Genomic DNA, 12,869 nt, shown 5'->3' on the forward strand with positions numbered 1-12,869 from the left:
GGTTTTGCTAGTTTTCCACCTGGGTATTTAAAGTTTTCTCAGAAGGAGACAATGTGGTATACTTTTAAAAAAACACATTGTTTCACATGTTGGGGTGGGCTGGAAATTTAAAGTTTTTGGAACTGGGTAAAAAATTTAAATATGAAACTTAATAATTTCATAACATGCATTGGTTTTAAGCTACTGTGCTATGAGTTATATTGCTTAAATACATTTAAAAAACTCCAATACACTGTCTGTTCTGAAAATGCAGAAACCTTAACCTTGTCCTGTAGGCTACTGTATGTCAAGGGGTCCTTTCTAGGAACTGTTCCTGCAAGGATAAAGATAAATGAGGAAATTAATAATATTTCTAGTAGGAGTTGCAGTCTTGCGATCCGTTCACCTAGTTTGTTGTTTTTCTTGTTTTGTTGGATAGTCTTCTTGGCATGACTTGGGCACCTGGCTATTTATAAAGCAATGTCATATCACAGCTCAGTCCCGCAGTCCATAAGTCTTGCTCAAGAAGAGTCATAAGAAACACACACTGCAGCACAACATCACAAACCTTTGGACACTATTACAGGTTTCAACTGGTGACTCTCACATGGTCTTTAACAGATTTCATATAAAAACCAGGACAGAGACAGACACGGATGCCTATTTGACTGCATGATTCACTGCTTCCTGTCTGCTTCTCTGCGTTTTGACTTGGAGTTTTACAGACAAAACTTAAGTTGTTTTTAAAGTACAGTACTGTAATCTATCTGTGCTACTTTAACATTTGTCTGCTTTTTCCATATTTACCTACAGTGTGCAGAAATGTGGGTTATACGGTCTTACAAACACATATTCTCTTTTCAAGTGATATATAAATAGTTTTGAGATACCCTTATCATGTATATGTATCCATCCTACAATAATGGAAGTGAATGGCATTTAATTTGTGGTTGTTACAGCATTAAAGATTATATGTTCAAAAAGTCAACAGCCGTATCTTCCTAGATATACCAGAACATATGTCCTGGTTATTCTGGTTACACCACATTCTTCACTATAGACAGTTTTAATTAGAACTGCTTTTACCAAAGAAGTTCCTTTACAAACAGATAAAGGGAAGTTTGTTTTTGTGCAAAGCTATGGGTATTTGAAACTTGGGCACACGTTACAAACAAAATGGAGACCATACCCCTTAAAACTGAACAAGGGTGAAGGAAGGAATACTTGTGTTTATGTTTGTATCTCATGGTAAAACAAAAACTCATTTTGAGAACAGCACTGTAAATTACAGATTTGACATATTTGATACATTTTAAGTTTTGAACAGTTTTTCCCTCCCAGTAAATAACTTTCAGTATGTGCAACAAATGAGGGATACCATCTTAAAAAGTCAGCCAGAAATTAAAGTGTGATAAGGTGATGCTTTGCTTATCATTACAGCATGAAGCAAGAAGAGCGCATAAGACAAAACCAGACAGGCAGCAGACATCATTTCATATATCTTTTATTGTCTTTTAAAATCATTGCATCAGCCTAAAGAAAGAATCGTACAGATGAAAGAGTACCTGTCTGAGAACAAACACAACTCTGAAGCAAGCTGTACATGAGAGAGAAAGAAAGAAACGTCGCATCTGAATTAAGACAGACCAACGGAGGGAGGATTACACAAGAGAAGACAAGAATAACCATCTTTTCGTGCATAGGGGTTGGGCACACCTCAACCAATATGCATCTACTGGCTGAAACAGTGCTCCCTCTGAGTTCAATTGCACTTTGGTGTAGAGTAGCTTTATCTGACTGCCCCATTCATTTCCATTCACCGTTTTTGAAAGAAAGAGACCACATCATTATTTACTATGTATTAAAAACCATGTATCTGTTGTTGTTGTTGCTGCTGCTGAGGCAGTGATACACTAGGCAACTTGTTGGGTAACATGGTAGGTCAAAGGGAAAGGGAGACGACACATTGACTTGTTATTAGTGTAACAATGTGGATGTGTGTTTTAAATCGTTGTTTCTCTGTATTGTTGCCCGTTGCCAAGTGGATCACTGACAATCTTTTCTCCAACGTGCAAAGATGGGTCTTGAATGTGAACTACTGTACACCAGTGAAAACATTTCCATCAGAATAATCAAACCTTTCAGGTCCAAGTCCAGACCGAGAATTTGATACAGGCAAAAAAAGGGGAAATGAAAGTGCAGTTAACGTCATCATCTTTTAAATGGAAATCACACACAAGCTGAGATTACATATAGTGGATACATTTTGGTCTTAAAAATTAGTTAACCAACCAACAGAGCAACTGATTCCACTTTTCATTTGAGCATCATCTGTGTAGTGCAAAATGAAGAATTGGATGCCTCTTGATACTTATACCTGAATTTCCAACTGTTTGTGTACTAAAATTGTAATCAAGCATGTTCACCCTGTGGTGTGTTTTTACTGTTATTCACAACATGTGGGAGTCACCCACTATAAATTCTATGAACAGAGTTCTTACCAGAAAAACACCTGGCAGAGTCACACTGAAATCTACCAAACTGTGTGTAATATAAACAGCAAAAGATGCGACAGTGTCTCAAGTTAGGATTCAGTTATGCATATACAAGGCTCAGTGTAAGGTGAAGTAGTCAGCAGGTAAAGAATGACAAAGACTGATGAATACCTATGTATTATGGAAAAATGTATCTTGTTGACCTATACTGTTAAGTTATTATTTTGAAATTGAGGGAGCACTGTTCTCATAGTGAAAAAAAGAGGAACAAACCGAAACAGAAAAAAAAAAACAGAACAAGCAGTCATAACATTTTCAAGTTTAAAATGAAAGGAAGTAATGAAATATAAATCAATCTATCACAGCCACTTTGAGGGACAGACAGATTGATTCTCAAACGCATATTTACTATTTGGTTAATTACATATTGTAAACATTTGTATTTCTTTTTTCTGTATGAAGGAAAAATTTCAAGCTAGCTTATTTTTTTCTTTATAGGCTCTGTAAGGTTGACATAAACAGATATAAACAAACAAACAAACAAACAAACAAAACATTTGGACAGACAAATCTATCAGCTTTTTTAAAAAGCCAAATAAAAAACGAATAATATACTCAGGCACCATAACAGAACACTTTGTAATGCCATCATTGTTCCTTGTACAAAGATCTGCGTAAAGGAGTGATCATGAACCGTTAAAACGGTGTACCTTTTTTCATGTTATCAGGTATTCTTTTTTCCCCCACTCCTGCCTGCGTGTTTCAGTCCAGGCCAAAAAAGAAAAAACAACTTTAGAGACCACAGAGATCTGCCAAAGGAAGATACAGTGGTAAGATGGTTCACTTTGTTACAGCATCAGTTTCCAATCTGTGGTGGATCTCTGTGGCAGCATCCTATATTAAGTGTATCTTTTGTGGTGCAACACTCTACTCACAATGAAACAGAATCTTCCAAATGACAAAACAGATTCTCACATTCAATAAAAAACAAAACAAGAAACAACTCCTCTCTAATATTTAATAAATGCAAAGCAGCCAAGACTGCGTTTAACATATAGACTCAGCTCTGTAAATATTAACACATGTACAAAAGCTTGCTTCATCCTCTGAATGCACCTGATAATCATGCTTAATAGATTACATGTATGTCAATCAACTGTCGCCACAAAGTTTGTTGCTGATCATAATGAAGCTTACTGCAGCTGATTAGTAAAAACGCTTGCGTTTCAATAACTGCTCAAATACAAAGCAGCCGTGGAGCAAGTCTAAAGATCATGTTCACATCAAAGCCTCCTTCTGATCTGTTTCAAGCACAGTCCAAATCAGAATTACATCATCCAAAAATATAGATATCTAAGTATATATTTCAAAATATTTATTCTCTAGTATGTCTCTCATTCTTCAAACCTTAGACACCAAATATATGTCTTTCTTTGTAGTCAGTGAAAGATGTGCTTTGTGTGTGAGGCCATTTCAAGAAATATCATTTACAGTGTACCAAAGCTGATGAAAAAATATTTAATTGATCATTTGTCATATAGAAAATGTTTTTCAAGAAGCTCTGACACAAATGCATATCTAATAGATGAGCGGGATGAAAGCTTTGAGTCTTGAGTTACGTCTACCAAAGGTGGGATTAAACTCTCACCTCTAAGCTAGTCAAAGCGCAATAAAGTCTTCATCTTCTGCCCGTTTTATGCCTGTCTCACTGCCTGACCAGGTTTCACTGCTACTAAAGTTGCATTGCTTTTAGCTATTAAACATCTGTTATTAACATGGCATATATGGCAGATGAAAGTGTTTACCTACACTGCAAAAATGTTCACCTTAACAAGCTTTTCAGTTCTACGTTTCTATTTTTCTTTACGTAACTAAAAACTGGCATGATTTTCCCATACATGTTTTTGGCTTACCCAAATCCCCCTAAAAACCCCCAAAGTTTTCACTTTCCCCTAGTAGTATCTAGCCATGCATTTAGTTTCACTTTCATGTGTTGAGCCACACGAGTATAATGGGAGTGAACTGAATTTCATTTGTGCTCCTAAAAGCATTTAAAAACAGCAATATGTCTTTCCAGTTTTGGTTACTCCACTTTGAACAGTTTTCTAAAGGACTATTTCTTCAGTAGAAAGAATTCTGAAGACTGATATTTCAAAATTGCATGTTTACATACCGCAACAGAAAGTAAAATATAATATCTTTCTGCAATTTGGGTGAATGAATCTTTAGGAAAATGAATGTTATTGATCTTGTTAAGTTGGACAATTTTGCTGTGTGGGCACGAATTGCATAATGAGCCAGCAGCTCTCCTTAAAGTTGTTTTTTTATAAGTATTACAGAGTTTATACAGTCCATATAGTAAAACTAAACCTATAATGACAACATTGCAATCAGTCAAAAGCATTAGAATTACATGACAATTGTTGTCCGCAAAAACAACAAAAACATATACTGTACACTGTATACTCCGATATCAAAAAGAAAAATGCCAATCACTCCCGCTAACCTGTATGGAAAGAGCTTAAACGCCATTGACAACTAAGCTTCACCATTGTCTGCGAATTTATGGTTGTTGGGGTGTTAGTGTGTGGAACAGAAAAAAAGTGCAGTCGCAAAAGTGTTGGTCCAACAAACTGGATAATGGATGTGTCAGCAGTGGCGGATGACTCAACCAGATCGCCTGTTCACAAAGTAAATGACCCTTAATATAAAACACTGAAAAATGCTGCATGCATCAACTTGAGAGCTTATCAAATGAGCTTTAAACAACTGGGCTGGGCCACGGATGTGTATGGTTCACATTTCTGTCTTATCTGAGTTTTATCCAAAAATATACCACACACATAATAATAAAAAAAAAACACACCAAAGAAATCTAGCTTTGGTGCACAGTGAGATAGAGCACCAAGCTACTGTACAGCCCCCATCATAGAAAGAAGGAATATTTAACAACTATAGATGTAACAACGAAGAGGCACAACTAAAATCTGTCACTCTCTTATTTATAACATGCTCAGATTTGCTCTAACATACACATACACATACACAGACACACACACACAACTATCCTAATTTGCCAGATATCCTTTAGTCTTTGATAAATGGCAAATTTGTGAACCATGGGGCACAGCATATGGTGGTGGTGGCACCATCTTGTAGAGCAATGCTCCAGTGACAATGAGGAGAAGACGAGCTCATCACAATGACTAAAGGCACTTCTAATCTTTCTCGCTCACATGTTTTTAAAGCCCTCTAATCAGAAGCACCGCCGTCACCTCTAGTTTAATTCTTGGGATTTTCTATTTGCCAAGAACTGTGCAAAGTACAGTACAATTGATTCGTCCTGACTGAACTCAAATTGATGTCTTGATTTAAACTTTTCAGGTAGAGTTAGGTTTCATTTAAAAATGGGATTGGTCAGTTTGAAAAAAAACGTTGAAACCTGAAATTTCTTTGTGAAACATGTCAAAAACAGAAATATCAATACAATGCTGAAAAAACATTGTATTTGTTGAAAACTTACAGGAGGTCTTCAGATGAAACGTAGGTTTGATATTAACTAATAACTGACTTTCATGACCACAAGAGAAGGTGAACATCTCATTTTGGAGCAAAACTTCTTCCAAATTTCTATCCCTCTTCAATCAAAATAAGACAAAATCCAACAAGCCAAATGTGCAACCTTTAAAAACAGTGCACTTTTTTCTAAAACATTCTATTGCCAATTACTTTTGACTCTTCTATACCTTTATACAAAAATACTCTTTTTTTAACCTTTTTGGCAATCTGAGTCTATATGTAAGACATTTGAGAGATTATTTATATGCATTCATTCTCAAGAAATCAACTACGTAAATCAAATTTAATTTTCATCGGCCACACTAGAAAAACTGAATGACCATGCCTCTACACAACTGTGCTTTGAAAGTGGCACAGAACAGAGATGGTACAATCTTTATCAAGCCAAATGAACATGAGGGAGACGGGGAGAAATTCCCTGCCACAGCACATAACTGAGTGAGGGGATTGATCAGAGAACTACTGTAAATCTAAGAATGTGTTGTGCATAGTACTACCACACATCATACTGTATATGCACTACAGAAAAACAACAACGCAAATGAAGGACTCCACGCATACTGTACTAGATAATCTCTCAGACCACAGAGGCCATGCTAAATGGCAAAAGGATCGTTTCTTTTTTCTCTTTTCTTTCTTGCTACATAAAAAGACATCCTTCATTTGGCTCACATTAGCTGGATACTGTGCATCCTTAAACAGAAATCTAAGAGCATAGCAAATATTCTGAAAACATTAAGAAACACGGCAATTAAACTGTATAAAGTCACATACACTGACAGCATGTGTGTCTGAAATATACTGTACATGAGTTATATTACTGCTTTCTTTTTTTTGTACATAAATGTTCTACAGCTCTGAGTCAAGCTTGTGATGAAATGAACAGTCAAGCGCAAGGGGGTCAGGAAGTACCGTCAGTTAATCTACATCAAAACAAAATGACAACGCACAACTGCAAGGACAGCGTACCACTAAAACAGTCTAATCTAACTAGAGACGAGGTAAATACAGTACTGAAGATACAAGAATCACATAGATTGATGTTCTGCAAGTGTCTTTAGTATATAGAAATAAGACAAAAAAAGGAGCACTAACAGTTATGCCTTAAGTCGATGGCTACAGGTGCTACAGTATTAAAGAGGATGAAAAAAGAAGGAAGAAGTCTTAAACAAAGAGACGTTCATTGCAGGAGTCTTTCCACAAATTCCATTTAGAAGGAAACCTGAATCATGTGGAACTGCATTTATCAATGTACCTTTCTATCTAGTGTATTGTGATTAAAAAGTAATTATATACCAAATACGTACGATGCATTTCTATCCTGTAATACAGTATGTACTGTATGTTGTACCTCGTCAGTTCAAAAGGAGGCCCACTGAGAGCCAAAGCAGTTGGAAATTAAGATAATTTCTTAAAAAATATACTTATGTGTTGTGTATCTTTTAAAGCTGTAGCTTTGTCTATGTCAACATTCCCTCCTTCCTTCTTTCAACCTTGACGTGCCCCCTTGTTCTCGTGACACAGGCTTGTGGTCATTCAAAGCTATTACTATGGCACTTAAGCAAGCTTTAAATTCAATCAATGTTTTAAAAAACCCTAAAAACATCAACCCCCACTTTCTGGCTCCAGTGACCTGATCCACGGTTTCTCAGCCGCCTTTAGGTGCGAAGAGAGCAGCCTGGTTTAGCCAAGCCAGTCCTTTCAGTGGATGACAGCTGAGGCTTTTGTCGATGGAGAGTTTGCAGGCAGTCTGGGGATGACAGATTGGGCCTTTGTCTATGGACTGTTATTATGTGTTCAAGGCAAAAAACAAAAGAAAAATGAAAGTGTCTCCTGTAAATTCATTCCACCATGTGGTTTCTATCGTTTTCTCCACAATCTTGAAAACAACATTGTTGTGTGCTTATTTTGTCATCTTTTAACACATTTAGTCATATATTTCTCATTATCAAAGTTATTTTCTTTGTGAATTTCTCACGCTTATTTTCTCATAACTGACACTGTAGAGTCATGGCTGTCTAATGCGACACTCAAGTGAAAACTCACTGCGTCAGCCAGGCTAACTATACAGTGCTTCGTTACTGGTAGTAGTGTGCTTATTTTGAAGCCATGCTGTTAGCAAGGAGTGCTATTTGCTGATTTGGGTCAGCGTGGGAAATTAGCACCAGCCTCCAGTAAAAAACTTACGAATTTTAAATCATGGCTGTTGAGTCTATTTATCGCCACTTAAACAAGAACAAGGATTGTTCAGAGGTTTATTCTTTCCCAATGCATATGAGTGAAAATGTCCCCACCCTGGTTGGCGTCCTACACTGCTGGTGGAGGATTCATCTGGGGTGCTGGTTCTGGTTCTGAGAGCGGGCCAGGACAGGGTAGGCTAGATTTACATTCAGCTGGTCATTGTGTTGGACCAAGGAGACGTTTTTGTAGTGGAGCACCAGGTCTTTGAGGGACGAGTACAGATTGTAGGGCTCAGCAAATCCATAACCTGTGACCGTCTTGTATATGACGCAGTGCTTCGTGTCACCCTCCACACTGGAAAGAAGGACAGATATCATTTTTACTGATGCTTTACATTGTCCCTAGAGTAAAATCCTGTTGACATATACATGACTTATTGTACTGACATTTTAGCATGTAATAGCACAAAAAAAGCACAGGTGTAAGTCATAACATTGAAAATGACTGTGTTCCATTTAGGTGAGCTAGTTCAGGGGTCCTGGTATTGTGCATGATGGCTCACTGACATGGCTTACTGGGACACTTGATGGGACTGAGCCACTGTTAACTAAATATGTCTCATGACTCTAAAAAAAAGGGACTAGTAATGTAATGTAGTAATGTGTGAGAATTATAGTGAGAACTTTTGCAATCATGTAAGTTTGAGTCATGTCCTGCTTGTGTCTTGGGGTCCTTTGCATTTTGGTGAACAGGGACTTCCCAGTGTGTGACTGCTAATTGTCAGTAAAAATATAAATCTAGAAAAAATATGCTTGCTCTGCAAACCTGCAATAACAGATTTTTTAGGCCAATTAGGGACGGTAGAAACAAGAAGTAAATGCAACATTGACATATTAGCTTTTCAGTTCATGTGGCAAACTTAGAAAAAGGTTGCTCATTTACACAACCAGCAGTTACGAGCAGCATTATCATTCATTTGGAGTCATCTTTCTGTCCATTATTCTCTGCCCTTTAACTCTGTTTTTGGTCTCTACCAACTCTCAAAAGAAGTATCTAGCTCTTTAGCTGCTAACTGCTCCACTATGTTCACCAGTTAGTCGTTAACTGTGTCTGTCTGCTGTTTGGTGCTGAGTAGGTAGTGTACAGTGGGTTTTTTAAGTTTTTTCACTAAAAACAGTTGCTGCTCCTGCAAAAAAACAATGTTATGAGAGCAGTCAGAGTGGACCAAACAGTACCCAATAAGCTGAAAGTCACTATCTGTAAATCTGAGGGGAGTTGCAGATTCAGGTGATAATTCTCTATAGATTCATCACTACGAGCGACACCTTTTACATTGTCACATTGTTTTCACAGTGTCATTTCATCTATTGTTACAATATAGATGACAGCCACTTTAAGAACTGACAAAAACCTGATGTTAAGTGTAAATGTTTTGGATCAGTGGTTCCCAACGTACCCCCACAGATATATTAGATGGGCTCAAGAACCCCTTTATAATACAGTTTCGATTGTTGTGGTTTCATGTTGTATTTCACCATAAAGAAAATGCAGGTGTTGTGATATTTACTTTGTTAGACATAGTGATCATGGAATCTTTTTTTCCAGTCCCACTCTTTTACAACAGTTCATAGTAACGTTTTACCCCTGCCTCATGGTGGCACAGTGGGTCTATCATAGCTTAAAGATCACTGTTACAGTTAATATTATATATGACAGTGTTTATATCATAATGAAATATCCTGCTATCAAACTTACATTGCCTACACAGTTATTGAAGTGGAAATACATCATCGCACTAAAAAATAGAAAATAATAATTCTTTAACAGCTGAAAAGATGTTTTGTACAGACTTTTCCCGAACAAGCACAAACAAAACTTACACTACAGAACAGGCGTAGGAGCCCTTCTGTGATTGGCTCTCACGGATGAGGAAGGTTCCGTCACATTTGCCTCTCAGCATTTCCTCAGCCTGGGTGCGTTTGATGTCACCCACATACCAGGTACACTCATCATGGTGAGGCGAGCCCTCATCCTCCTCCAGTGAGTAGGAGCTGGAAACACGAAAATAAAGCAGCAGACACTCGATCACATGTCATATCATGAACAAAACACTGATCTCCAACCACTCCCTAAATTATAGGTGGAGATATTGCAGCACCCAGTCGTCACAGCATGAAGTTGCTGAGCCATTACTTCATCTCAAACACTTACTCATCAGCATCGTTCTTAATGCCCAGCCATTCATTGATCTTCTTCTGCCTTGTCCCCTTCTGGGTCAGCCATCTGCAAAGCCAGAAAACCACAGATTTAATGCTGACAATTTACCATTATACTGTATATTCTGTTATATTCTTGAATAGGAATGAAATCTAAACACAGAGAAAAGTAAATCTTTAATTGACAATCCTTACATTAAGTACTGGTCTCTGATTTTGCGGAGCTGCATGAGATCCGGTTTGAGGCTGTTCATCTTCTTGTCGATCTCTCTGTTATCACAGACCTGCTGCCTCAGGTCCTGCTCCAGCTTCCGCTTGCTGTCGTGGATCTCCTTCACACGAGACTTCAAACGCTCTGAGTTGCTCTGGATCCTGATTTGAGAGCATGACAAAATCCTTATGGCTATGTGTTCTTCAAACGCTAAATAAAAAATGTGACGAAATGCTATTCCAATGTAGCAGCTCAGTTCAGTTTTGTAAGTCAGGAAAACAAATTGCATTCATCCGTTGCATCTGCCTGCTTTGCATTCATACCGTCTTGATTTAGCAGATGAATTAAAACAGGTTTATTAAAGACCCCATGCATACAAACAAACTTACTTTTGAATCTCTTTCTCATTGCCCTCGCGTTGGAATCGCTCCAAAGACTCTCTGCTGTAGCGTTCCTGAGTCTCACACTGCTCCTCAAAGATCTTAATGGTCTCATTGAAGGCTTCAATGGCTGTGCGTTTCATCTGCAGCTCCTGCGGAAAAGACAGACAGACTGTGACTGTCCGTTTGATGTTTTACTGTATTTCATTTAGTCCTAAGCTGCAGACATACATGCACACTTATCCGGTCTACCTGCTGATGTTAAAACTCCGGTTCAGACACTCAACTACTGTTGTGTAATGTAAAAAGTAACAGAGAAGGGGATGCATACTGAATATATGCATATATTTGCTTTAAGTTCACAACTTTAATCTTCAAATTTTCATATTAATGTAGGGTAATACTGTATTCTAGAGATATATCAATATTCCTTTACTTTTCTACTAACTTAATACTTGTGTTTTTTATATTGTACATGCTTTTACAGTGATTTTATCTCTATCTGTCTTTGTCTACTGGTGTTCTGCACACTTTTCCTTATTATATATTAATGTAATGTTTAGAATATTTTACTAAAAACAAGTTACATATGCATGCATAATGTTTGTGCCTTATATGAAGAATACAAACAGGAAACAAAGTATGATTTATTATACTGTGTAACACCCCTCCCAATTTGAGTGAGAGAGACTGTGTATGCGTGTGTTGAACTCGAATACCTGTGAGGTGCGTGTGAACTTGAATACCTGTGAGGTGCGTGTGTAATCCTCGTACAGGGAGTCGTACTCGCGGCTCTTCTCTTGGTACTGCTCGTGATAGACCTTCAGCTGCTCTCCCACCTCCTCTATACTGTTCTCCTTCACCAACTGAGCCGTGCAAAAAATGCAGATGAGCGCAAAATCACCACTTCAAGCACACCATGCTTATTTAATGATAAAAAATAATGAGATCAACTTTGCAAAGTATTTTTAAATCATAGGAAGCATGCAGTTGGATTTTGCTTATGAATTTGATGATTCAAAGTTAATGAAGTAAATTTGAAGACTCTTACTTCCATCAACAATCAAACAAACTGTTAAATAATCTGCAGCTTTACCGACCTGTTGATATTTGGAGACAGGGTACAGAAGCTTGGTGTCCAGCTTGGCATTGTATTGGGCCAGGGACTCATGGCGGTAGTGATTGATGAGCTCCACTACAGTCAGGAAGGTAAGAGGCTCTGAGAAGCCGTACCTCCCGTCTCGGTGGTAAATCTTTATAAGCTTGTTGTTCCCCCCTTTCCTGCAGGTGGAGACAGGAGCCAAAAGAGGAAAGATAGAATATAAGTGGAGGTATGGCTGTACATGTTGATTGTCTGTTAACTTTTAGCAAAAACCTTTGTTTCCACTGTATGTCACAATTTTTATTTCTATAGTAACTATTCAAGTCAATACTGCAGATGTTCGACAAAAAAACCTAAACCAGAAGTGTTCCTTTACCTGAGGGTGAGAGTGTATTCGCCTTCCAGTTTACTGGAGGCATCTCGGACCAGAAAAGTACCATCTGGAGTGTCTCGCAGCTTCTCATTCACCTCCTCTCTGCAAATACATGACATGCAGTATTTACTTCATGAACATTAAACGTGTTTAGCTGCAATTTAACAGCAAAATAGAAAAAAGAAACTGGCTTTCTGGAAGCTGTTTCATGTATAGTGGACTAGTATTGCACACAATAATCCTAATTTGCTGCTATCTACTGCAAATAGCAAGTAGTTCATTGAACGAACTGAGGAGCTAAAGGCTATCACACATGGTAACTGGTCATTTTAAGGCAGCACTTCTGTCAAATT

At 37.7% G+C, this 12,869-nt stretch overlaps 1 protein-coding gene across 3 annotated transcripts in view; it reads right to left on the minus strand.

The window, feature by feature from the left end:
- Nucleotides 1–1,467: 1,467 nt before the first annotated feature.
- Nucleotides 1,468–12,869, minus strand: part of pik3r2 (phosphoinositide-3-kinase, regulatory subunit 2 (beta)) — a 40,611-nt gene continuing 29,209 nt past the window's right edge. For all 3 annotated transcript variants that reach the window (XM_038718279.1, XM_038718277.1, XM_038718278.1), the window contains 8 exons: nucleotides 12,520–12,618; nucleotides 12,142–12,322; nucleotides 11,788–11,907; nucleotides 11,051–11,193; nucleotides 10,646–10,822; nucleotides 10,446–10,517; nucleotides 10,115–10,285; nucleotides 1,468–8,588 (listed from right to left, as the gene is read on the minus strand). In XM_038718279.1, the coding sequence (XP_038574207.1) occupies nucleotides 8,381–8,588; nucleotides 10,115–10,285; nucleotides 10,446–10,517; nucleotides 10,646–10,822; nucleotides 11,051–11,193; nucleotides 11,788–11,907; nucleotides 12,142–12,322; nucleotides 12,520–12,618 (1,171 nt within the window). In that variant the 3' untranslated portion in view covers nucleotides 1,468–8,380. The remainder of the gene's footprint in view (nucleotides 8,589–10,114; nucleotides 10,286–10,445; nucleotides 10,518–10,645; nucleotides 10,823–11,050; nucleotides 11,194–11,787; nucleotides 11,908–12,141; nucleotides 12,323–12,519; nucleotides 12,619–12,869) is intronic.

This window comes from Micropterus salmoides, unplaced genomic scaffold (genome assembly GCF_014851395.1).
Source record: "Micropterus salmoides isolate LMB-PRFRI ecotype aquatic unplaced genomic scaffold, ASM1485139v1 Ms_hic_scaffold_14, whole genome shotgun sequence".
NCBI classification, from domain to species: Eukaryota; Metazoa; Chordata; class Actinopteri; order Centrarchiformes; family Centrarchidae; genus Micropterus; species Micropterus salmoides.